This window comes from Copadichromis virginalis, linkage group LG12 (assembly GCF_057382275.1).
Source record: "Copadichromis virginalis isolate Kocher_CV1m ecotype Utaka linkage group LG12, C_Virginalis_male_GT1.1, whole genome shotgun sequence".
In the NCBI taxonomy this organism is placed as follows: Eukaryota; Metazoa; Chordata; class Actinopteri; order Cichliformes; family Cichlidae; genus Copadichromis; species Copadichromis virginalis.
Window position 1 is genome coordinate 18143492 of NC_140629.1, and position 22906 is coordinate 18166397.

Below are 22906 nucleotides of genomic sequence, written 5' to 3' on the forward strand. Positions count from 1 at the left end.
ACTTAAAAATGATTGCACCTTTTACTTCTCCGTTTATTTAATCTTGTCAAATTTCACGCTGCACTGGTAGTTGGCTGTGGACAATAGCACGTAAAGCAGACTGTAAACAAAGCTCAACAATTGAAGAGGCTTTCCAGCTGAAGCGCCGCTTTGAATTTTATTTTGAAAGTCCAGTCTCGTTACTTTTCTTCTACTTCCGGGTCAGCTGGAGAAGGGAGCAGGCTCCGCAAGCTGTCAATGTAAACAGTAGGTGATCCAACTTTTATTGTTTTTTTTATTTTTACGCATTTTCAAAAGATACAGGGGTTAAAGTTAACTCGGTCAATTGAGAAAGTTGAATATTAAGTGTAAACCATGGTTCTAAATTTACTTGCACTCTAAAATATGCATTTTATGATCGGAACAAGCCCACAGCTCAAGCTAATGTTGCTCACTAGCAGCATTAGCCGACAATCATCTACTAATATATGTAAATAGATAGTTAGATAGAACTTTATTAATCCCTTGGGTAGGTTCCTCTGGAAATTCAGTATATAGAAATTCACTTTAGACTCCTGCAATATAGTAAATCACTATGTGGCATAATCTCTTTCCTAACACAACCCAGTCCACATTAATACAAATATGCAGAGAAATTTTAGGCTTCAAACGTTTTCATAACACTTAAGTTAGGGCTGGATCAAGTGACCCTGAACCTTTGCTTAGTTACACTGCAATAGATATAGGTTGGTTGTGAAGGGCTTTCTGCAAATCACTGACCTCACTTCTTTTTCACTGTGTCTATACACACAGACTGAAATGCAAAGTCAATGCATATTACTGCAAATGCAGTGTGCCTTTTTTTTTGTGTTTCTTCCTTCACGTCCAACCGGTCCCAGCAGATGGATGCTTCTCCCTGAGCCTGGTTCTGCCAGAGGATTTTTTCTTGTCAAACCGGAGTTTTACATTCCCACTGTTGCCAAGTACTTGCTCACAGGAGGTTGTCTAATTATTGGGGTTTTCCCTGTATTATTGTAGGGTCTTTACCTTTACCTATAAAACTAGCTTATACAGTTGACTGTAGCAGTGATTTGGTTCTATATAAACAAAATTGAATTGTATTCATTTTTTCAACCACTGAGATCTGATCATTGTGTAGAGTTTGCTGTTTTTTTGAAAGGTGTATTGCTTTGTTGTCTCTTCATAGCAACAAGATGTCTAATAAAGAAGTGAAATCCGCGCTGAAAAGTGCCAGAGAGGCCATTAAAAACAAAGAATTCAAAGAAGCTCTAAAACACTGCAAGGTAAAGTATCTCAATGTTTTTTAAATAACAGTAAGTTGAAAATGTAATATGCTCTTCTCAGACATACTAGGAGTAAAAATGTAAAATTGACCTTCCTCTCTGCATTGTGGGTTTAGACTGTTTTGAAAATTGAGAAAAACAATTACAATGCTTGGGTCTTCATCGGCTTGTCAGCCAGTGAACTGGATCAACCGGATCAGTCACAGGCAGCCTATAAAAAGGCAGTGGAGCTGGAGCCGGAGCAGCTGCTGGCTTGGCAGGTAAGGTACAGAATGTATTAGTTAATGATAACTGTTCTCTCTAGCCATTTAATACTACGCTACTATGATTGGTTAATTTGATAATAATAACCAGTTGAAATTACTTCAGATTTAATCTGCATGCCTCTATGATTTTTTTTCTTTAAAAAATAGATTCATCTTTACTCAGGATGTCATCCCGTATAAAATACCTCTCTCCTCTCTGTCCTCTATTAATAATGCACAGTCTGAATAATTGTTCTTTCTTTAAGGGCTTGGCAAATTTGTATGATAAGACTGATCAGTGGGACTTCAAGGTTGAGCTGCCTAATGTCTACCAGAAACTTGTTGAGTTGTATGCAAGGTAATATACGGAAACATTTTATTACCTGAAGTTTCCTATAAATATATAAAACAGATAAAAATAATGATTAATAAAAAATCAAATTGAAAGTAATTAATACACTGTGACAGAATATTATGCGGTTACTGATTTTTCATCATGTTCTCGATTTGCAGCTCAGACAAAAACAAATGTTATGAGGTGATCAACAAACTGACAGAAATTTATGAGTCTGACAAAGAATATTTAAAGGTATGCAGTTTCAAGACTAATGAAAATAGATTGTCTATGTGTGTGTTTTATGTTTTTAACACATGTGAATATGTTTCTGTATGTGAACAGCTGGCCAGGGTTTGGCTGCAGCTCATACAGCTGAAGGAAGAAGAACCCGTGGATAAAAAGGAGTTAGTGCAGCTATTGCAAAAGATGACCCAGCTCCCCTCAGACTGTCTTAAGGAGGTGGAGCAGGATAGTGAAACTCAGCAGCATGTAAGACCAAAATGTGGACTTTTAACTCATCAACATTATGTTTCCTTTATATGTAAACACTTTACAGTACTTGAGATTCATGTCTTCTAACAAAATCCAATGTAACAGGCTGGCTACAGCTGGCTCGCCATAACTTCTACATATCATAACCACCCACTGATTACGAGAAGCAAAAGTCTTCATGGTGTTTCCTACTGCACACACATCAATGCTGTTCTTGGTTTCTTTGTGCTTATCAGTTAATCACAGCATTTGAGAAAGCTCTGGTTCTCATCGATCCTGTACCAGGAGAGGACCACAAGAAAGTCTCAGCTGACTATGTCAAATGTCTTTCTCTAGTAAGTGCATCTTCTCTTATGTCTAGCTAACTATCACAGAAACTTAAGGATCATTAGAGTCTGGAAATGTGTATCCAAAAAGGCCAGCTCATTATAGGTAGTTATGCTTCTCAAAATGACCTGTTAATCATGAATCTGGTCTTACTGCAGCTACCACAAGAAGAAGCCAGAATGACTGCAGCATGTCAGTCCATGATTTCCCTCTACCCCAACCAAAGTTATCCTCTTGAGGTTCTTTGTCATCATTACCTTAAAACAGGTAAAATAACATTTAAAAGAAAATCCTTGCCTTTTTGTATTCATAATGGATGTTCATAAATGGCAGAGTCATATGTATCTTCTTCTCGTTTCTCCAAAGGAAACTTTAATGAGCAGGCAGTTAGCTCTTTCTCCCGCCTCATGGACCTGGTCCCTGACAGTGGATTGGGTCATTTGTGTCTGGGCACAAAAACATTGCTGGAAGGAAGGTATAAAGATGCCATTGATGACCTTACACAAGGTGAGTTGTCACAGTAACAAACAATGTAAAAAACATACCTTAACACTTTATCCTTTAATATGTGCTCTCGATGGTCATTTTTATTCATTATCTGTCTCCTCCACTTTTATTAGGATTGAAGAAAATGAGCTCAACTACAGGATGGTACAGTCTGGCTGAAGCCCAGTTTAAAATTTACAGATACGCTGACAGCGCTACATCATGCTCACAAGGTATATTTAACTGTGTCCACTCAAGACATCACCAATATTTAATTAAAAAGAGGGTGACTAAAAAGGGTCTTAAGTACTGACTTTAAAGATCAATGTCTTTAATCCCTGAAAAAGACACTTCAGTGTGTGTCCTTTTTTATTAGGTTTGAATGTGTGTGACTCTGAAGAGAAGGAGCTGAGGATCAGACTTCTTCGACTAAAACTAGAGGCTTTAGTGAGAAGTGGAGGAGAGAAAGCTGGAGAGCAGGCTTTGGAGACATTTAAACAGGTAATGAGTTGGTAAATGCTCGCTTTAAACAGCATTGTATAGCTATAGTATTTAATTAATAAAATTGTTGTGGAGATTGTTAGAAGCTGTAAGTGTTGATATAACATCAAAGGAAATGCCACATCTGTGTCTGTTTGTTTTTTAGATTCCAGAAGCTGAAAAAGACCCCGTTCTGTTAGCCCTTAAAGGACGTGCATACCTTAACAAGGGACAGACTGGCCAAGCACTTAAGGTTGAATTAAATGAATACTTACTGATTCTGTCAATGAAAACAACATATTTCTGTTATTTTAACTAAGTTATGATTGCAGGACGCAAGGAGTATGTGTCTGGTGAACTGATGAACTGGCCAGCAGTAAACTAGTCTGTTCTTTATAGGTGTCATCAGAACTGGTGGCTTCCAACCCAAACCTAGCCCAAGGATTGGCTCTGAGAGGACTGGTGCACATGGTTAAAGGTGAAAAGCAGCTGGCAGAGCAGAGGTAAAAAAAAAAAAAAAGACGAATAAATCTTTTTATTCGTATTTTCTATGGCAGTCTACTGTCTTAAACTTACGTAAAAGAGCCCATTTGCATGGCATAAAATAATTTGGTTCATCCCACCAAACTGTTTTTTGTATTTTTTTTTAATGTAGTTTCCTAAAGGCTGCAAGTCAGAGCCCAGACTGTGGAGAGTATTTTTTTTTGCTTGGACAGCTCTACTGGGACATGGGAGAAGAGACCCGTAAAGACCGGAGCAAAGCTCACACACATTTGCTGAAGGTTTGTGAAATTATTATTGAAAGTTTTGTGTATGTGGTAGGAAAGGTGAATTCAGGTGCTAATGGGTCGGTCTTTGAAAATAAGAGATGAATGACATTTTAGTTTGAAAGGCCTGTTTTGCCCTTTTCAGGCTGCAAAGCTAGATCCACACCTTGGCTGTGTATTTCGCTACCTGGGGCATTATTATCGGGACATTGCAAAGGATTATGGCCGTGCACAAGGCTGCTACAAAAAGGCCTTTCAGCTGGACAGTGAAGATGTGGAGTCTGGCGCTGCCTCGGTGGATCTCAGTATGGGGCAGGGAGACATGGTGAGTTGTCTTGGGGGTGAAAAAGTCACCAAATTCTGAGAATCGGGCGTCTTGTTTGGCTCCTTGCTATTGCCTTTAGTCTCCTTACAAGTTTTTTCCCCGTTTTGTGCCTTCTTTCTCTCTTTGCTGATTGACACAGGACGCTGCCTTAGCCATTCTTCAGTCTGTGTTAGAGAAAGCCACTCCAGGCTCGGCTAAATGGGCCTGGATGAGACGAGGCCTATACTACCTGAAAGTTGGAGAAAATCAACAGGCCATAGCGGAGTAAGATTTACACATCTGAGACAACTAAATTTATTACCACGGTCTAAGTGTATAAGTGCTGTTGAATATTTTATTTCTAATTTTAGCCTGCAGGCCGCTTTAAGAGCAGACCCAGAGGACTGGGTGTGTTGGGAGTGTTTAGGTGAAGCATATCTAAACCGCCGGAGCTTCACAGCAGCTCTGAAAGCTTTTGGTAAAGCCCATCAGCTTCAGCCCTGCTCCATCTACAGTGTCTACCAGGCTGCTGCAATCAAACAGACTCTGGGCAAGTTCAAAGAGGCTGTCGCAGAGTACTTGCTGATCACAGCAAAGCAGGACTATGTCCCTGCTCTTAAAGGTAAGTGAATGTTTCATTGTACCCTTTAGATGCACTTTATTTGATTTAATGTAATCTATTAGGTATTTTATTGCACATCTTCAGGGAGTGATATGTCTAAATCTGGGCATTTAATTTTACTTAACATGGTCTTTTATTCAGGTCTTGGGGAGTGTCAGCTGTCTCTGGCAAAAAGTTTAATGCAGGACTGCAGAGATGGAGGAGCCATTGACCTCATTCAGCAAGCAATACAGAACCTCTTCAGGTAATGACAACACACTCATTCAACCCGCGAACCCTAAACGCTCTATATATGACATCTGTAATATTGTTATAACAGCAAACAGGTACTTGCTAGTGAAGCTATGGTGCAGTAATGGTCCTTTTAGCGGTGAATATACTGACATTTGATTGACGAATCTATTTATTATACCACTTGACATTATTTGGCAAAAGTTGAACTTTATTCCAACACTTATCTTGTTGCTGGTCAAGAGCTCCTTTCGGTATGCTCCACTACACATTGCTGAGAACAAGAAGAAAGGGCAGCTCGGGGATGGTGTGGCCATTGCGTTTACTGTAGGGCTGTTCCTCGATACTTCATCTGGTGGTTCTGAACATTATGCATAGCACACGTAGTCTTTTTCTAAGATTCTTTACTTTGTGATCTCCAGAGCTGTACAGCTGCGACCAGACCTTTCCTGCTTGTGGAAGCTGCTGGGCGATGCTTGCACTGCAGTTAGCACCGTCTCCCCAAACAGAGCCAAGGTTATAGTGCCAGCCCTACTTGCTGGTTTAGATGCCAACACTGAGAGCCAAATGCTCAACCAGGCCCAGACACTAAAAGTCGGTGAGAGGTATGGCCATTATCATATCATTATAAGGCTGATAATGCATAAGAATAGTTAGTACTATATATTTGTGCTTTTTTTTACATTGCTTATCCTACCTGCCCCTTTTAGCCAAGCAGAAATTGAAACTGATATGTTTTGCCACAGGTGCTATGCTCATGCTTTGAAACTGATGCCTGAAGTTGCCAGTCGGTGGTATGACTTAGGGCTCAACTATTATCATCAGGCCAGCCTTACACAGAATGACCAGAACTCCCCAGCTATGGACATAGAGAAGGCCCAGCAGGTTATTTGCCGAACCCTGTACAACATCTTTGCATTGTTTGTTCCAGAAAGAGGTCTCTATCTCATGGTCTTTTTGTCTATGCAGTGCTTAAAAAAAGCCATCATGATGGACAGCAGCAACCACAGCTACTGGAATGCCCTGGGAGTTGTTTCCATGAACAAAGGTAACGACATTCTCAGGTAACGGTTGTGTTTTTAGAGTAAAAGCCTGTATAGCTTGTTTTATTTCCCTTATTTTTGCACTTAGGAATGAAGCAACATCGTCTCCCTGAAGTCTGTTGAAAGCTCTGCCTGTTATTATTTCTACATAAAAAGAGTCAAAATGTTGTGGCATTTGAAAAATATCTTTATTTCTCTGACAAGAGTACTAAGGTCTCTCAACTTAATGGACTTAAGTTTGATAAATATGTTGTTAAGTTACAAAAATAGAAAAGCAAATCTTATGAATACATTTCATTTCATTTAAGTCACCTCAAGATTTTTAGTCTACAAGAAGGTGCAATCATTTTTACAAAACCTTTTACGATTATAAATAATTATATACTTCTAAGCAATCTTTACAAAAAAGAACAAAATATTTTCTCCTTCTTTTCTCACATCAGATCTTGAGAACTATGCTCTGGCTCAGCATTGCTTCATCAAGTCCATCCAAGTTGAGCCTAATGTACGTACGGCACATTTGCTGTAGAGATTAATAAAGTATTACGGTAGTAAATATTCTGCTGTTTTTACGTGACTCTTAAATGTCATTGCAGAATGTTGTGGCCTGGACAAACCTTGGTAGCCTGTATCTGAAGAAGGAAAATATAGAGGTATGTGATTACTTGGTTTATGCTACATATTTCTTCTGTTTTTAACATAGGTGGATGACATTTTCATTGTTCAAATGTGGATTTATTGTTTTAGCTTGCACACGAGGCCTTCAAGATTGCTCAGTCTTTGGAGCCACTTTATGTCAACTGCTGGATCGGACAGGTACCACTCTCAGCATTTATTGATAACTTGAAAGCCCCCAAGCCAAGAAAATATCACATTACAGGCAACGGTTCACTGTTGATGAATGTATACTATTTCTAATAAATGCATATACATTCAAAGCCACAACTAGCAGAGAGAGGTAAAATTATTCCTTGGGCTGTATTTTTGGAGTAGTAAGGAATGTGAAAGACATCATTGCTCGGTGAGGGAGCTCCATAAAGTTTGATTACACTGAAAGTACTGGCATAACACTGTGACTTTTTTGGCCTCTTTGTCTTTATCTGTCTAAATTATAGTTTCATCCTTTGTCCTCCTACCAGGCGCTGATAGCAGAACGCGTGGGAAGCTATGACACCATGGATCTTTTCAGGCACACCACTGAACTCAGCACACATGTGCGTGACCTGCTATTGTAATACCCACTTATTAGCAAGATAATAACAGTGTTTGCTTCACCTTTCTTAGTCGCTGTGCTTAGTTTTAAGCTCCAAGCCTTTTAGTTGTAAGGATATAGTAATGATGGCATGGTACAACACAAAGTGATGTTTTGCTTTGCTCTGTCAGACTTGATATTCCCTTCATTTCTGTCTTTCCTTATCAATCCTGACATGTTTCTCCGTCAGATGGAAGGCGTGAAAGGATATGCCTTCTGGGTTTGCTCCACGCTGCTGGATAAGAGCAACAGAGACTCAGAACTGTACCGTTACAACATCGTGCAGATGAATGCCATCTCTGCTGCTCAGGTGGCGCTCAGCAAGTACACAGGTACATGTCTTGCGTACTGATTTGCACACAGGATCCACAGGTGTTGTGGTTTTCACTTAGCTTTGCATGTGTTACTGGCAGACTTTTTGGTTATTTGTATATTTTTTTGCATCTCTTTCAGAAAGGATTCAATCAGATCCTGATGCCTTCATTATGCTGGGCTATCTGAATGAGCATCTGCAGCTGAAGAGACAGGCTTTACAGGCTTACCAGAGGTATGTATTTGAAATACACTGACTGTCTCTGCTTTCTAATTGATGAAGCAGTATAACTGAGAAGGAACATAATGTTATATATATTGGGTTTTCAATTGACCTTTTGCAATCCAATATGCTTCCTCAGAGCGGTTGAACTACTTCAGTCCACATCCTCTTCAGAAGAGTTGGCATTTTCTCTGGGCAGCTATGGCCGTGCATTGTGGTAACCAGCTGTCTCATTATGATATACTTAAACTATTTTTTCAAATTGCTTATCTTTTATCCTAAATGTCACTTTTTTATGTTCCGCTCTGGCTTTTCCAGCACTTCAGGTCAGTGGGAGGAGGCTGTGCATGTTTATAATTCCACTCCACTGCAAGAGCTCAGTGACCTGGTTGGGTTGGCTCTGGCCTACTGCAAGGCAGGACTCATCTCAGACAGCATCAGCGGTAAGGACTGGAAAACACCAAAGTGAAGAGATTTCATATGTGTTTACATGTCAAAGGGGCTGTGAATAAACTGCTGCATGTGTGTATATATTATAGCCTATGAACGCGCCTTGGCTGTGGCTTCTAGTGAGAAGGAAAAGGCTTATACACTGACAGCTCTGGCCCTGCTGCAGCACCAGCAGGGTAACCTAGACTCAGCCAAGACTCTGCTGTTTAAATGGTGAGTCGTAGTGAGTGTTTTATGGATTGTACTAGTTTTATGTCCTATTTATCTGTCATTTTAATCAATAATGTTGGTTTTTCCCATCGTTCATTTTCAATATTTGCTAGTATTAAAAAAAAAAAAAAGATCAGAAAGCTTTATTGGTTTTTGTTTTATGTTTTAATGTTGATTGTAAAAAGAGCGTTTTGCTTGCCAGTATTGCTGAACCTGAAGGACAAAACATTTGAATCTCCTTTAATCACTTATATTGTGCTCTATGCTTTGGTTGGAAGAGCTTATTTTATTGTGCACATACTGTCATTTTTCAGGTTTAGACTTGCCACAAATGGTTCCTATTTTTTATTTTTATCTGCATGCCACTGGGAGTCTGTGCCCAGTATCTACACATAAGCTCTGGCTGTGTAAACCATAAAAATAAATCAAAAATAGATACGTGTGATAGGTTTCTACTTTAAAAATATGCTGTTATTCAGGAAAACTGTCAAGAAAACAATTTAATTATGTCATGGGAAACATTTTGAAACCATCTAATGATAGATAGATATAAATAATATTTGTACTAGTCTTGAATTTTAGCTGAAACTATTTGTTTTTACTTTTTGTTCCCATAGTTCAATGTTAAAGGAGCCAATTTCAGAGTCCCTGGTTTGTTTATGTGCGCTCGGACTGGCCAACAGTGATGCTACACTTGCTGCTGCTGCGCTTACTGAGCTCCTAAAGCAAGGTTCAGCCTCTGGGAGTGCTATCGAGCAGCGATGTCTACTCACCTGCACCTTGTTGGCTGTGCAGGGGAATTTTAGTGCAGTGCCAAGGGAGGTTTCAAGAGCTGTGCACAGGTATTTCCCTTTAATGAAATTTGCATTAATGATAAGCTTGCCTTTACTTCAAAAAACAAATAATTTTGCTGGTATGTACTCTTTTACACTATATGCATTTTATTCTACTCTCTAGTGATCAAACAAAACAATCAACCACAACTGCAACAACCCTAGACACTGCAGCAACAGATCATAAATTTAACAACTTTCCATGTTTTCTTGATTTATTTATAGCAATCCTGGAAATGCTTCTTTGTGGGCGCTTCTGTCCAGAGTGGTTCCACAGTACTACCCTAGAAAGGCAAATGTAAGCCTGTGTACTAAGCCTGACAAATCAAATATGCTCAAACACATTTGGTTCATTGGGGTTCATGTTTTTCACTTGTTTATTTCACAGGGTGCTGCAGTAGCTGGCCATGTTGCCTGTCTCTCCAGTATGACCCAAGGAAAGGTAAAAATGTGACTTTTATCTTATGTCTTGTGTTCTCCGGTAAACCTTTAAAAAAATCTAACTGGCCCATTTAATTTAGCAGTAATTTCTTTTTCTCAGTTTTTGTACATTGTAGACATATTTTAAAACTTTTAAAAACCGAAACATCCAAAAGGTATATTTTAATAATAATAATAATAATACATTTTATTTAAATAGCGCCTTTCAAAGCACCCAAGGACACTGTACAACAGATAAAAACTGGAAATATACACAATGGTAAAAATAGAAGATAAAAGTTAAAACATACAGAAATTTAAGAATAGGCAATTTTAAACAGATGAGTTTTGAGGGTGGACTTAAAAAGAGAGAATGAACTAATATTTCTGAGGTCCGGGGGTAGGGAATTCCAAAGTCGAGGGGCAGAGCAGCTAAAGGCCCTCCCTCCCATTGTGATCAGACGAGCAGAGGTAACAGAGAGAGAAAGAGAAGATGAAGATCTGAGGCAGCGGGATGGGAGCTTCATCTGTAATAAGTCAGAGAGGTACGGTGGAGAGAGAGAATGAATAGCCTTGAATGTATACAGAATTATTTTAAAATGGATGCGAAATTTGACCGGGAGCCAGTGAAGTTGCTTCAGGATTGGGGAGATGTGGTGGGTAGAAGAAGTCCTAGTAATAATACGGGCAGCAGAGTTCTGGACACGTTGGAGCTTGTTGATAGATTTTTGTGTGAGGCCAAATAATAATGAGTTGCAGTAGTCAATTCTAGAGATAACAAGATTATGGATGAGAATGGCAGTGGCGTGAGGTGTGAGGAAGGGGCGGAGGCGATTAATGTTACGGAGTTGGAAATATGCTGCACGTGTAATATTATTGATATGTGAGTTAAAGGATAATGTGCTATCGAGAATGACACCCAAGCTTTTCACAGAGGGAGAGATAGGGACCAGCGAGTTATTGATGGTGAGAGAGAAATTGTTAATTCTGGATAGCAGTCGTTTAGTGCCAACCAGAAGAAGTTCCGATTTATTGCTGTTGAGTTTAAGAAAGTTGGAGGAGAACCAAGAATTAAGTTCAGCTAGACAGAGGATGAGGGAGGGTGGAGGAAGAGTAGAGTCAGGTTTGGTAGAGAGATAGAGCTGGGTGTCATCGACGTAGCAGTGGAACTGAATATTATATTTACGAAAAATATGTCCGAGTGGAAGAAGGTAGATGATGAAAAGAAGGGGCCCGAGGACAGATCCCTGGGGCACCCCAGTGGATAAAGGAGAAAGCTGAGAAGTGAAGGATTTTAATTGAATGAACTGAGTGCGGTCAGATAGGTATGATTTAAACCAGGCTAGTGGAGTGTGAGAGAGACCAATAGAAGCTAATCTGCTAAGGAGAATGGGATGAGAGATGGTGTCAAAAGCTGCACTCAGATCAAGAAGGATAAAGATGGAGAGGAGACCAGAATCAGCTGCTATAAGAAGGTCGTTTGTTATTTTTATAAGAGCAGTTTCAGTGCTATGTAGAGGACGAAAGCCAGACTGGAACTGTTCATAAAGGTTATTATCAGTTAGGTGAAGATGGACTTGTGAAGCAACTATTTTTTCAAGGATTTTTGAGAGAAATGGTAGATTGGAGATAGGACGAAAATTATTTACCCATATATTCACATTGTTTGCATGTTAAACCGTTGACGTAACTTGTGTGACTGCAGAGGGCGTTGTTGTACAGTGGAGTGAACCAGCTGGCCAGTGGCAGACACTCTGGAGAGGACAGTCAGAAGAATGCATTGAAGACTATGCAGAGAGCTGTGCTGCTCTGTCCTGGTAAACACACACATTATTTTCTTACACACGATAAACATGATATTCTTTTTATTGTCTTTTAAAGCTGGAAATATAAATAACAAATACAATTAAATTTTTTTTTTAATTCTCTAATTTAGAACAATTAAATTCAATTAGATTGAGGAAATACATTTCCTTTTCTTGCCAGGAAGGTTTGTTAATGTTTATTTATATCAGTGGAGTGTAACCTTACCTATATAGAAAAAATGGCTGTTTTGCATGTGACATTTATTGAAGAACACGGGTGTGTGAGATACTTGCTTATACGTATTTGAGTCGTCATTCTGCTCTCTACTTTAGATGATCCAGCAACGTGGGCCGGATTAATGGCTGCTTGTTACACCGAAAACACTTCCTGTTATCTTTCTGGTTCTGCTCCTCGCAGACAAGCGCTGCAGCAGACCCTTATGTCTGTGGTTTCTGAGAAAGGTATGCTCACTGGTGCTCTTTTACTGTCGCCCCATTTGTGTACTTGTCTCTGCGTATTTGACTGTGTAGCTAACACCTTTTTGCGGTTTTGTGTCTCAGTGCGTAGTGTGGATGAAATAGAGCGGCCTCTAGCTCAGGCTCTGGAAGGATGGGTACTACAACAGGCAGTGACTGGTCTCATGCTGGAGGGACAGCTAGAGCAAGCAGAGGTCCTTTGCACACAGGTAGGATATTGGGGACTCACACACACTGTGTGCACACCTCTAACTTTGTCTCCAAAACACTGAGGTACACTGAGCTGAGCTGTCCCTCAGATAGCCATTTCTAATCTTGTCCATTCTGGCAATATATTTAACTCTGCCACCTTTGACACAGTTTTACCTTTATCACAGGTCTTGAATGTGTCCCCTGAGCATGCAGCAGTGATGTTATCACTGAGGCAGGTGCAGTGTCAGCGCCTCCTTATGACTGATGGTGGTACTGTCCTCCCAGAGCCTGTGTTGGAGCAGCTCAGCAGTGCTGTGATGATGAACCCTACCAACCTTGGGGCATGGCATGTAAGCGTTTACATTTACCCGCTTATCCATTTAAAGTACTCCAGCAAGGCTAGAGTGACTAAGTGATGATCTCTTCTTTGATTTCAATTACCAGTATTTTAATTGTAAGTTTGAAAACCGCTAAAAATGGAAACATAGATATTTCAAAAGATAAGACAGCATATTGGAAAAAAAGGTTTTGCTCTCATGCTAAAATTATGTTATTTTTCTCCTCTACTGCCATTTTCTCTTGCTTTCACTGAGACTCTGAACATTCTTTACCTCACTTGAAAACCTCAAATTGCTGAACTTAACATCAAGTAGTTGCTACCAGTAACAGGGTAGCAGCAAAAGCCTTGAACATATTGGCAGTTGGTGCTACCGTGTGACAGTATATATGTGGAGAATGAAAAATATAGCATTTGAGCTTCATTATTAATATTCTAATGAAAATGTCAATATTATGTAGTTATAAGTATTCTTCTAGCCATGTTATCTTTTGATTAGATGAAGATAATGGCATCTTAAAACAGTAATTATGCTTATCCTCTCATATTTTCTCCCCCACCTGTCACTCAGTGAATTCTTGTCTCTGATCCAAATCATCTTCATTCATTTTGTGATTCCTCTGTTCTTCTGCTTCCTTCTGCTCAGTGGCTGGCTGAGGTGTATCGCAGCCAGGGCCTACTGGTTCAGGCGGTCATGGCTTACAGACAGAGTCTCCAGCTGGCCTCGCAGCTTGGCATGCACAGCTGTCAGGTAGCCAGCCTCCTCCGACTAGCCCTGCTAGCTCTCGGGCCTTGTATGGTAAGTATATGTTTGGGATTCAAATCAGGATCTACAATTTTAAGGTGTGAAATTACAGCTATTAAAGCAGGATTGTACTGTAGCAATACAAACAACAAATGTTATATTGCATTATTTAGGGAATAATGTATTTATTTGTTCCAGAGGTAGCATTTTAGCAATAAGGACTCAGTTGTGTTTCATAAAAATTACAAAATTCAATGAATACACACAAAAAGCCAGAGTCGGCTCTTTTTTTACACCCCTGTCAAGTAAGGACAGATTCAAAGTAGAGGAGATAAAAGATTGATGAATCATAGGATGAGCAGCCAAGGCTAAGTGGCTGACAAGACGCTATTGCTAAATAGAGCTTTTTGCTTGTATCCAAAGTTAGTGCATGTGTTACACATGTTGTTTGGAATTAATGTAGCTTGACGTATTATACCTTTACTAGATGTATTTATTTTGTGCAGATTTCTCTTTCCTAGTTTTCTCTGAACCATGTGTGATCTGACTTCTAAGGTGGGTGTCCCAGGAAATGACTGGAAGGACTTGGTGCTGGAAGCTACTACTGAGGTCTTGAAGCTGGACTCATCCCCTGTGGCCCTTCTTTTCCAGGCTCTGCTCCAGTTTGTGACAAAGATGGCTGCTAGGTCGGTGCAGCTCCTTATGCTAAGTTTATTTACGTACATAGAGGTGCAGGTTGCAGTGCTGTTGGTCAGCCCACATAGCCATGCAAATGATTTTATCCCTGTAGATGTTTAATTTAACGGCTTAAGTGATTAAATGAAACATAAGATTCTTAAAACTTCAAATCCATGCTTCCATCTGTCTTTTCAATATATTGGTACTTTTGGAACTGCAAAGCAACATTTTATGTCCTGGTAGTATTATAGCATTCTGTCACCCTCAGAGGACTGCCAGTACGGTTAATTAGAGTACATTCATGAGAATGCTGAGCTGAGCAGATATGCCAACCATGACCTGGCTAAATTCCTTGAGAAATGCTGCAGAAACTTCTGTGCCAAGCATAATCACAGTATCAGGAGCTCTTTTCATTTCATTTCATATTAGTCAATACTGATGGAAGAGAGATAACAGTTACAGTATCAGGCCAGACTGAGGTGGAGCAGGTGGAGACAAGTATCTGGGTGATTTGTGACAGGATAGCAGATAGTAGTTAGACCTGCTATGACGTACGGACAAGGGCCCCAACAAAAAGACAGGAGTCCAAGCTGCAGTTGGACATCAGAGGAATAGCTCATGTCGAGTGTTTTGGAGACAAAGTTGGAGAGGCAAGGCTGAGATACTTTGGACATGGGCTGAGTAGAGATTGTGGATACATTATTGTGGATAATGAACTGCCATGTAGGAGGAAAAGGGGAAGACAATAGAGAAAGTTTATGAATGTAGTGAAGAAGGACATGCAGAGGGTTGGTGTAACAAAGGAGGATGCTGGGGATATGGTAAGATAGAGGCAGATGATCCTCTTTGGTGACCCGTAAAGGAAGCATCCAAAAAAGGAAGAGAAACATTTACATGGGAACAGGCTGCCTAATGGATAGCAATCATGTTATACGTTTGTTCATGTCTGCTGTGTCTTCTATAGGGAAACAAGACGCTTGCTGGAGAGGCTGGTTTACATTCCAGATATACCAGCGACAGTGGTGCAGGTGGCCAGTTGGTATCTCCTGAGACACCTGCATGCCAAAAACGACGAGGAACTCATGAAGGTGAACATGCAGCTACCTCATTCCTGCAGACACCACTTAGGAACATTTGTTTGGGAGAAACGTTTGTGGAAATGGTGACAGCATACACATAGTTAAACTAAAAGTGATTATTCTTGGTCCTTGCCTTTGTAATCATTTACCACCACTTCTTTTTGCAGGACCTATTGCAACATGCCAAAATGAACGGAGATCAAAGATTACTGGAGTTTCATTCAGTCCTCAACTCTTCATCCTGAACTTTGCATCCATCTCCTTATGCTTTATGAAATCACATTGCTTAGCAGGTTTATCACCAGACAAAAACCACCACTATCAGTGGGTCTTTAAATAATGGCTTTAATGGCTTTACATGATCTAATCACCTCAGTAAGTTGAAATTATGATTGTCACATATTTCAAAATGTGCTTAAAATGCAGGTACCGCATCCACATTCAAGGCTAAATAAAGACATTTTCTCAATATCTAACGATTGTCTCATCTTGATTACATGTAAACTATAAAAGACAGCAGTGTAAATTAGAATGAGCAGTGACTTTTAAAATTCACATAAAACTTTGTAAACAATATTCAAACATCCCTAAAGTTGAAGAAACAGAAGAAACTTTGAGTCATATGCATTTTTGAGCTTTTTTCTGACACTCTGCCGGATCATATATGTGAATCCATCCGTGTCACTCACTCTCAAACGCTAACTGGACATACATGTTTGCTCATAAGAATACAGATGTTTTGCCCACAGCCCCAGCATGGTGTCGTGATGTGTGGCGACTGCTGCTGCCTGCGTTTGCATAGTGAACACACGTCCAAAGCAGTAGCACCATGCACTACTCCACCCGGGACTGTGCTGGAATGGCTGATGTTCTTAGTCACCAGCTGCTGAAGTTCTGTCTGCACATTGTGTGGAGCCTTTGCAATGCCCACGACTGTCACTCTTTTGGGGTCGAACACACAGTCCTCTTCCAGGCCGCTGGGCACAGCTTTCATCCCACAGTTAGGGGGTACCCAAGCAGTGTCATATCCCTGCGTGCTCCAAGTGTACTGCATAGGATGGTTGTCCTTGTCAATGCGTTTGACACGGCCAACACGCACGTGTAACTTGAGGACCACACGGTCTGCAGGGCTGTTGTTCAATGGATAACGTTCTGCCTTTTTCTTATCACGGCTGACGTACACACCCTTTCCTAGCATGCCCCCCTGCGACTGCTGAAAGCCACTGGCAAGGATGAGACGTGCATTGGCAATGCTGGTACCATGGTACATGGTGTAGACACCCTTATCTTTCGGTGCCTGGGAGGCTGTCAGCTCCACACTGGGAGACTCATCATCATAGGTAACCTCCCATCCAAAGAACTGTAGCGACATCCTGCTTCACAAATGGCTGCTGTTTAAGCCCTGCAAAGACCAGAAACCATGTAAGGCATGAACATTAATGCCAGTAACTTATAACAAATTCAGGAGAGGTTCGGGGCATACAGTTTATTGCACATAGCTCAGGACTTTGACCTCAGTGAATCAGATTGGGTCAAATGTTAATTGTGACAACGGCAACTGCATTGTTAGCTGTACAGATTTCAATATATAAGTCTACGTGACAAGAGAAGTACCTCGTTTATGTCAAAAAGTAGTCTATATTGAGAAAAAATAGCTGAAAACCCCCAAACCTTGACTGTAAGACAGCTGCTTAAAGTCAAATCTACAGTTAAAGTTACATAATGTATCCTAATATTGTAAACCTTACTGTATAATATAGCGAATTTGGTAGTACTGAGTATTTAGATGCCCAGAAAAGAACTAACATTATATGCAGAAATCAAACAATATTTGGCTAAATTAGCGTTGGCCGGTTTTTATCCAACACAGTAGGACTCTAAGGTTTGTCATAAAAACTGAGTACCGATTACTCGCGATAAATACAACGAAATATCTGTACCTTGTGTCGTTTAGGCTGATTGAAGTTCACGAAGTTAAAAGTTAAAGCCTTTTGTGAAGAGCCGTCTGTTCTCTTTCACTTCCACTTTCTGTTCAGGTTTATAATGAGAATCTCCTCCCTTTAACTTTCAGTTTCCTATCAGATGTTCTGCCATGTAGGGTCTCAAAGTCACGCCCTACACTGGCCGGTTAGCTCAGTTGGTTAGAGCGTGGTGCTAATAACGCCAAGGTCGCGGGTTCGATCCCCGTACGGGCCACGAACTTTTTCACGTGTGTTGTACTCGTAATTGTTCAAAGTGCTTTTAACAATGATGTTTTTTTTAAGCTATGTTATCAGTTAAACAGTTAGGCTCGAGTACAAATTACTTTTGCATACTGAGTCTTTGTAGAGCCACTTTTTTGTTGCCAAGTTTGGGGGAAAAAACAACAATATTGATACCAACACTGGTATTGGTTTTGGACTGATACTAGTGTGATTGGATCGATAGGATAAGATACCGTTATAGGTTTAGTATCGGCCCCAGTGCTTACTTGGTATCCAAATATTGCAGCACTACTCCCGGAGCAGCATAAACTGGATCTAGCTAGAATACAAAGTGAAGTGGGTGGCGTTATTACGTAAATGAGCAAAAAGACAGGTACATCATTATCACTACATTAAGAAACATATGCCACAGAGCCCAGGAGTCTGACAGCTTCATTAAACAGTATCTGCAAAACACCAGCCTGAATTAATGTCAGCACTAAAAATGTGACCGTATTAAGGAGAGGGAATGAAACAGTACAGCATACTACTGCAATATTATATCAATACAGGGACACCAAGAGGGCCCATCTCATGCACCACCATCCTGATATAATTTTAACCAAGTACAGTTTCATTAAATCAGCTCACCTGAAAAACCACCCAACAGTGCACACACTTAGCTCAACAAAGTATCTGATAATTCAGAGCAAACTAATAGCACAGTCACAATGCTGTTGTTGTGTTGCACACACGATTACTTTTTATCTCAAGGCAATTTCACAGGCCGCCAAATAGTAGGCAACCGTTCTGCAAACAGTCACAGTCTGACTTGGGCTGGCTGCAATCACAGATTGTCAAAGGTTTGCCAATAATTGCTGTCTAATTTATAAATGCAGCCACATTTCCAAACATGTTACTGGTTATATTCTTGTAGAGCAGGAAGCTTGCCGAGTGCAAATGTAATAGTTAAATGTGAATTTCTGTCTTTAGACGGCAACACTTTATTATCAGAAACAGATTGCATGTTATTTCCAACTAGACCACATTTAATTTCAGACTGATGAAATTGATTCTGTCTTATGAAAAAAGAAAAATATCTGGGACCATCTTTAATCAGCGTGATGGTTTGGTGGTGCTTATGTGATTGTAAAAACAAGGAAATGTATCGCTCCATTTTGAAAAGCCACTCAATTTGCTATGGATGCTGCTTGACTCTGGAGTAAACTTCCTCCCAAAACAGCACAATGATCTGGAGCCCAGCTCAAAACTACACAATCCCGCAATTCTATCCATAATCGGGGCGATCGTGGCTCAAGAGTTGGGAGTTCGCCTTGTAATCGGAAGGTTGCCGGTTCGAGCCCTGGCTTGGTCAGTCTCAGTCGTTGTGTCCTTGGGCAAGACACCTCACCCGTTGCCTACTGGTGGTGGTCAGAGGGCCCGGTGGCGCCAGTGTCCGGCAGCCTCGCCTCTGTCAGTGCGCCCCAGGGTGGCTGTGGCTACAATGTAGCTTGCCATCACCAGTGGGTGGATGACTGGATATGTAAAGCGCTTTGGGGCCCTTAGGGACTAGTAAAGCGCTATATAAATACAGGCCATTTACCATAATCAATTGTCCGTCACAGCCACTGAAGGTCAACCTTAGTCACGTGACATTTTTTGAGTTTCCCCTCAAATGTCTCAGTGATAATGCACGTTGCTTAGATACAATTCTGAAATGAAACAATTTGGTCTCTTTATAAAGCACTGTATCTATGCTACTGTACTATATTTTATGTCAACTATATGAGTTACATGGATGTTGGCTTGACTATACTGGGAGAACCAGTATTTTATGTCACTTTGCTGACCAAATACATTATGGCTTTGGAACATTCACCACTAAAAGCACCATATTTTTTGTGTTTGCATCATGTACATTGCTAAAGTAGTTTATGTTTAATCACACTAGCTTACAGAAAATTTGAGGTTCGGTTAACAGAGGATTAATGAGCAGAGAGGCTTGTATGGACATATGATTAGCAAATCTGAGAAAAACACCCAGGTCACCTTTTTATATTGTGTTGATTTCACTTGTAGTATCCTATAGTACAGCAGTTTCTCCTTTCCTTCCTTACTTTGTATGACTCTCATTGCTCTGTACCATTTGTTAGGAAGGTTGCCGGTTCGAGCCCCGGCTTGGACAGTCTTGGTCGTTGTGTCCTTGGGCAAGACACTTCACCCATTGCCTACTGGTGGTGGTCAGAGGGCCCGGTGGCGCCAGTGTCCGGTAGCCTCGCCTCTGTCAGTGCGCCCCAGGGTGGCTGTGGCTACATTGTAGCTTACCATCACCAATGTGTGTGTGAATGGGTGGATGACAGGTTGTGTAAAGCGCTTTGGGGTCCTTAGGGACTAGAAAAGCGCTATACAAATGCAGGCCATTTACCTTTGAAAACAGTTTTTTTTTTATTATCTTGAAATGACGATTTCCCCCCACGTCTTCAGCTTTGCCTATCGGCCACAGCTTCCAAGACTATCTCTTAGTGACACACAAATGGGAAATTACTTAAACTTAAAATATTCAATTCAATTAAATTTTATTTATACAGCACCAAATCACAACAACAGTCACCTCAAGTCGCTTTATATTGTAAGTTGAAAACTCTACAATAATACATACAGAGAAAAACCCAACAACCACACGACCCCATATAAGCAAACACTTTAGCCACAGTGGGAAGGAAAAACTCCCTTTTAATAGGAAGAAACCTCTGGCAGAATCTCGCTCAGGGAGGGCGGCCATCTGCTGCAAACTTTTGGGGTGAGAGAAGGAAGGCAGGATAAAAGACATGCTGTGGAAGAGAGCCAATATGTCTGTTCTAGTTCTTATTCTTAGAAGTCATCAGTTTATGGACTTTGATATGACAACAATGATATTTATTGTAATTCTTCTTTTATTTTGGTAAATACAGCAGATCACCTTTCTTGTTTCCATATAACAATAGCATGAATAAAAATCTAATAATCGAAGAGTGATACAGTCGGGATACGAAATTAACGTTTTAATAAAGTAAACAAGATACATCCAGCATTAACTATTGGAAAATATTGCACCAGCTGTGTCAGCTTGTCTGCTGTTGGCCCTGCTATGACACATTGGTTGATAAACAGGCACATGGACTGTCAAGGTCTTCCTGGACAGAAGTGCTTGGACATAAGAATGCAGAGGTTCTGCCCACACTTCCAGCACTGTTGCTTGATATGTTGGGCGCCCTGCTGTGTCTTTCTCTTGCAAAGGGGACACACATCAGCAGAATCACCATCTCCTCTTCCAGACTTTTTGGATGTTTTTGCAAGAAGCTCCTGAAGCTCTGTCCTTATGGTGGTATCTGGTGCATCTGCAATGCCCACCACAGTCACTCTTTTGGGATCAAACACACAATCTTCCTCCTTGCCGCTTTTCACAGCCATCATGCCACATTTGGGGGGCACCCAGGCAGTGTCGTAGCCATGTGTGTGCCATGTGAACTGCATAGGATGGTTGTCCATGTCAATACGTTTGACGCGGCCAACGCGCACGCGCAGCTCGAAGACCACACGGTTTGAAGAGCTGCTGTTCAATGGATAACATTGTGCCTTTTTCTTATCACGGCTGACATACACACCCTTTCCTAACATGCCCCGCTGCGACTGCTGAAAGCCATTGGCAATAATGAGACGTGCGCTGGCAACGCTGGTCCCATGGTACATAGTGTAGACTCCCCGGTTCTGAGGTCTCTGCGACGGCTCTAGCAACCCACCAGTATAAGAGGCACCATCGTCTACCACCTCCCAGCCATAGAATTGCACAGACATCCTGATATGAGAATGGCCTGCAGAGGATGACGAAGATTTGCAGCTGTGAAACACAAGAATGCAATAATTTGTATATTTTGATGAGCAAGAAGAAGAAGGAAAAATCATTTTCACTACTAATAACTACGCTCACTACTAGTAACTCACTGCTAACTAACTACTAATAACTAAAGATGACAGCATGAACATAAAACACTTTCAGAACTACCATTTCCTGAATGTTTCTCATTTTTCATGTTCACGTTCACATTCACATACTGTACACCTGTGCAATTATTTCTCACTTTTAATGTGTCCTCTTCATCCTTTGTTTCTTTTTGTGTATATTTAAAGACTATCTTGCTGTATTTCTTTTATAGCTTTTCGTACCATAGCTTGCTCTTCCCAGTGTACTTCATTCCTTCCTCATATTCTTAGACTAAATCTCCCGTGTGAGCGTAGCTTTCTTCTACAGCATAATTATGTACCCCCATGTAGAAAAAGGCTGTCTCATAACTACTTTATCAATGTAGCTCAAGGCTGATTAACGTTAAAAACGTGAACCTTACCGTAAATACGGAGAAGTTTTGTCTGTTTGTGTCCTTTAACTTTCTGATCAGTAGGTTTCGTTTACGGTGTTTGATTACGTCACTCAATGGTATGTGTTTTTTACCGTCAGGGCTAGGCCGGTTAGCTCAGTTGGTTAGAGCGTGGTGCTAATAACGCCAAGGTCGCGGGTTCGATCCCCGTACGGGCCACGAACTTTTTGTTTCTTTTGTTATCCTTCAGGTTTCAGACTGCTGAAAGATTGAGGCCTTCACTGACTGATTACCGACGCAACATAATCAATTCATATGAACTCCTGATTATTGGCCGAGCAGAATAACAAAAATCGATAAGTTACTGTCTCATCATGGTTGCTTTTAACATTATTTTAATATCTGTTAGGTCACACCATTATAGATTAATAAAGGAGTGTTGCAGGGTAACGTAAGAGCACAATGAAATGAACAACATCACGACTAGCCAAACGTATCACGTGGCCCACCAATGCCCCTGCGTCCACCTCCTTCTCGAGATGTGTGTGGCCGAAATAGCTCAGTTGGGAGAGCGTTAGACTGAAGATCTAAAGGTCCCTGGTTCGATCCCGGGTTTCGGCAGTGTTTTGTATATGCCCCCCAACACCATCACGAGATCAAAAATCTAAAAAAAATTATACGATAAACGGAAGTACTCCTGCAGTTGAGGTGTGTAAGATGAAAGTGACTGACATCTGTTTA

At 40.7% G+C, this 22906-nt stretch overlaps 3 protein-coding genes and 3 non-coding genes across 7 annotated transcripts; 4 read left to right on the forward strand and 2 right to left on the reverse strand.

Moving 5' to 3' along the window:
• The first annotated feature begins 208 nt into the window (after positions 1–208).
• skic3 (SKI3 subunit of superkiller complex) lies at positions 209–16101 on the forward strand. Its single transcript, XM_085475130.1, has 41 exons — positions 209–246; positions 1187–1283; positions 1400–1543; positions 1795–1886; positions 2042–2117; positions 2208–2354; positions 2594–2692; positions 2843–2951; positions 3051–3191; positions 3305–3403; positions 3547–3671; positions 3817–3903; positions 4050–4153; positions 4306–4432; positions 4563–4742; positions 4882–5006; positions 5093–5343; positions 5485–5587; positions 5997–6179; positions 6321–6459; positions 6544–6622; positions 7061–7122; positions 7214–7270; positions 7365–7433; positions 7757–7831; positions 8060–8201; positions 8323–8416; positions 8544–8621; positions 8723–8847; positions 8944–9067; positions 9682–9906; positions 10123–10195; positions 10286–10339; positions 12023–12134; positions 12456–12584; positions 12684–12808; positions 12977–13141; positions 13775–13927; positions 14429–14559; positions 15516–15639; positions 15798–16101. Exons 2-41 carry the CDS (start codon positions 1194–1196, stop codon positions 15873–15875), a joined length of 4695 nt encoding a protein of 1564 aa, XP_085331256.1. The 5' UTR covers positions 209–246; positions 1187–1193; the 3' UTR covers positions 15876–16101.
• LOC146696814 (uncharacterized) lies at positions 16091–17734 on the reverse strand. Its single transcript, XM_085475142.1, has 2 exons — positions 17571–17734; positions 16091–17032 (listed from the first exon to the last, which is right to left on the reverse strand). The coding sequence occupies exon 2, from the start codon at positions 17000–17002 to the stop codon at positions 16322–16324; it is 681 nt and encodes a 226-aa protein (XP_085331268.1). The 5' UTR covers positions 17003–17032; positions 17571–17734; the 3' UTR covers positions 16091–16321.
• Positions 17735–17752: 18 nt separating this feature from the next.
• Positions 17753–17826, forward strand: trnai-aau (transfer RNA isoleucine (anticodon AAU)). Its single transcript has one exon. It is a non-coding gene; the product is annotated as a tRNA-Ile (tRNA).
• Positions 17827–20974: 3148 nt separating this feature from the next.
• Positions 20975–22260, reverse strand: LOC146696816 (uncharacterized). 2 transcript variants are annotated; one of them, XM_085475143.1, is made up of 2 exons: positions 22196–22260; positions 20975–21690 (listed from the first exon to the last, which is right to left on the reverse strand). In XM_085475143.1, the coding sequence occupies exon 2, from the start codon at positions 21645–21647 to the stop codon at positions 20976–20978; it is 672 nt and encodes a 223-aa protein (XP_085331269.1). In that variant the 5' UTR covers positions 21648–21690; positions 22196–22260; the 3' UTR covers position 20975. The 2 variants fall into 2 exon arrangements, with proteins under 2 accessions (XP_085331269.1, XP_085331270.1); XM_085475144.1 differs by having other exon boundaries at positions 20975–21664; positions 22196–22251.
• A 50-nt stretch (positions 22261–22310) lies between these two features.
• trnai-aau (transfer RNA isoleucine (anticodon AAU)) lies at positions 22311–22384 on the forward strand. The gene has a single exon. It is a non-coding gene; the product is annotated as a tRNA-Ile (tRNA).
• Positions 22385–22713: 329 nt separating this feature from the next.
• trnaf-gaa (transfer RNA phenylalanine (anticodon GAA)) lies at positions 22714–22786 on the forward strand. The gene has a single exon. It is a non-coding gene; the product is annotated as a tRNA-Phe (tRNA).
• The last annotated feature ends 120 nt before the right edge of the window (positions 22787–22906 follow it).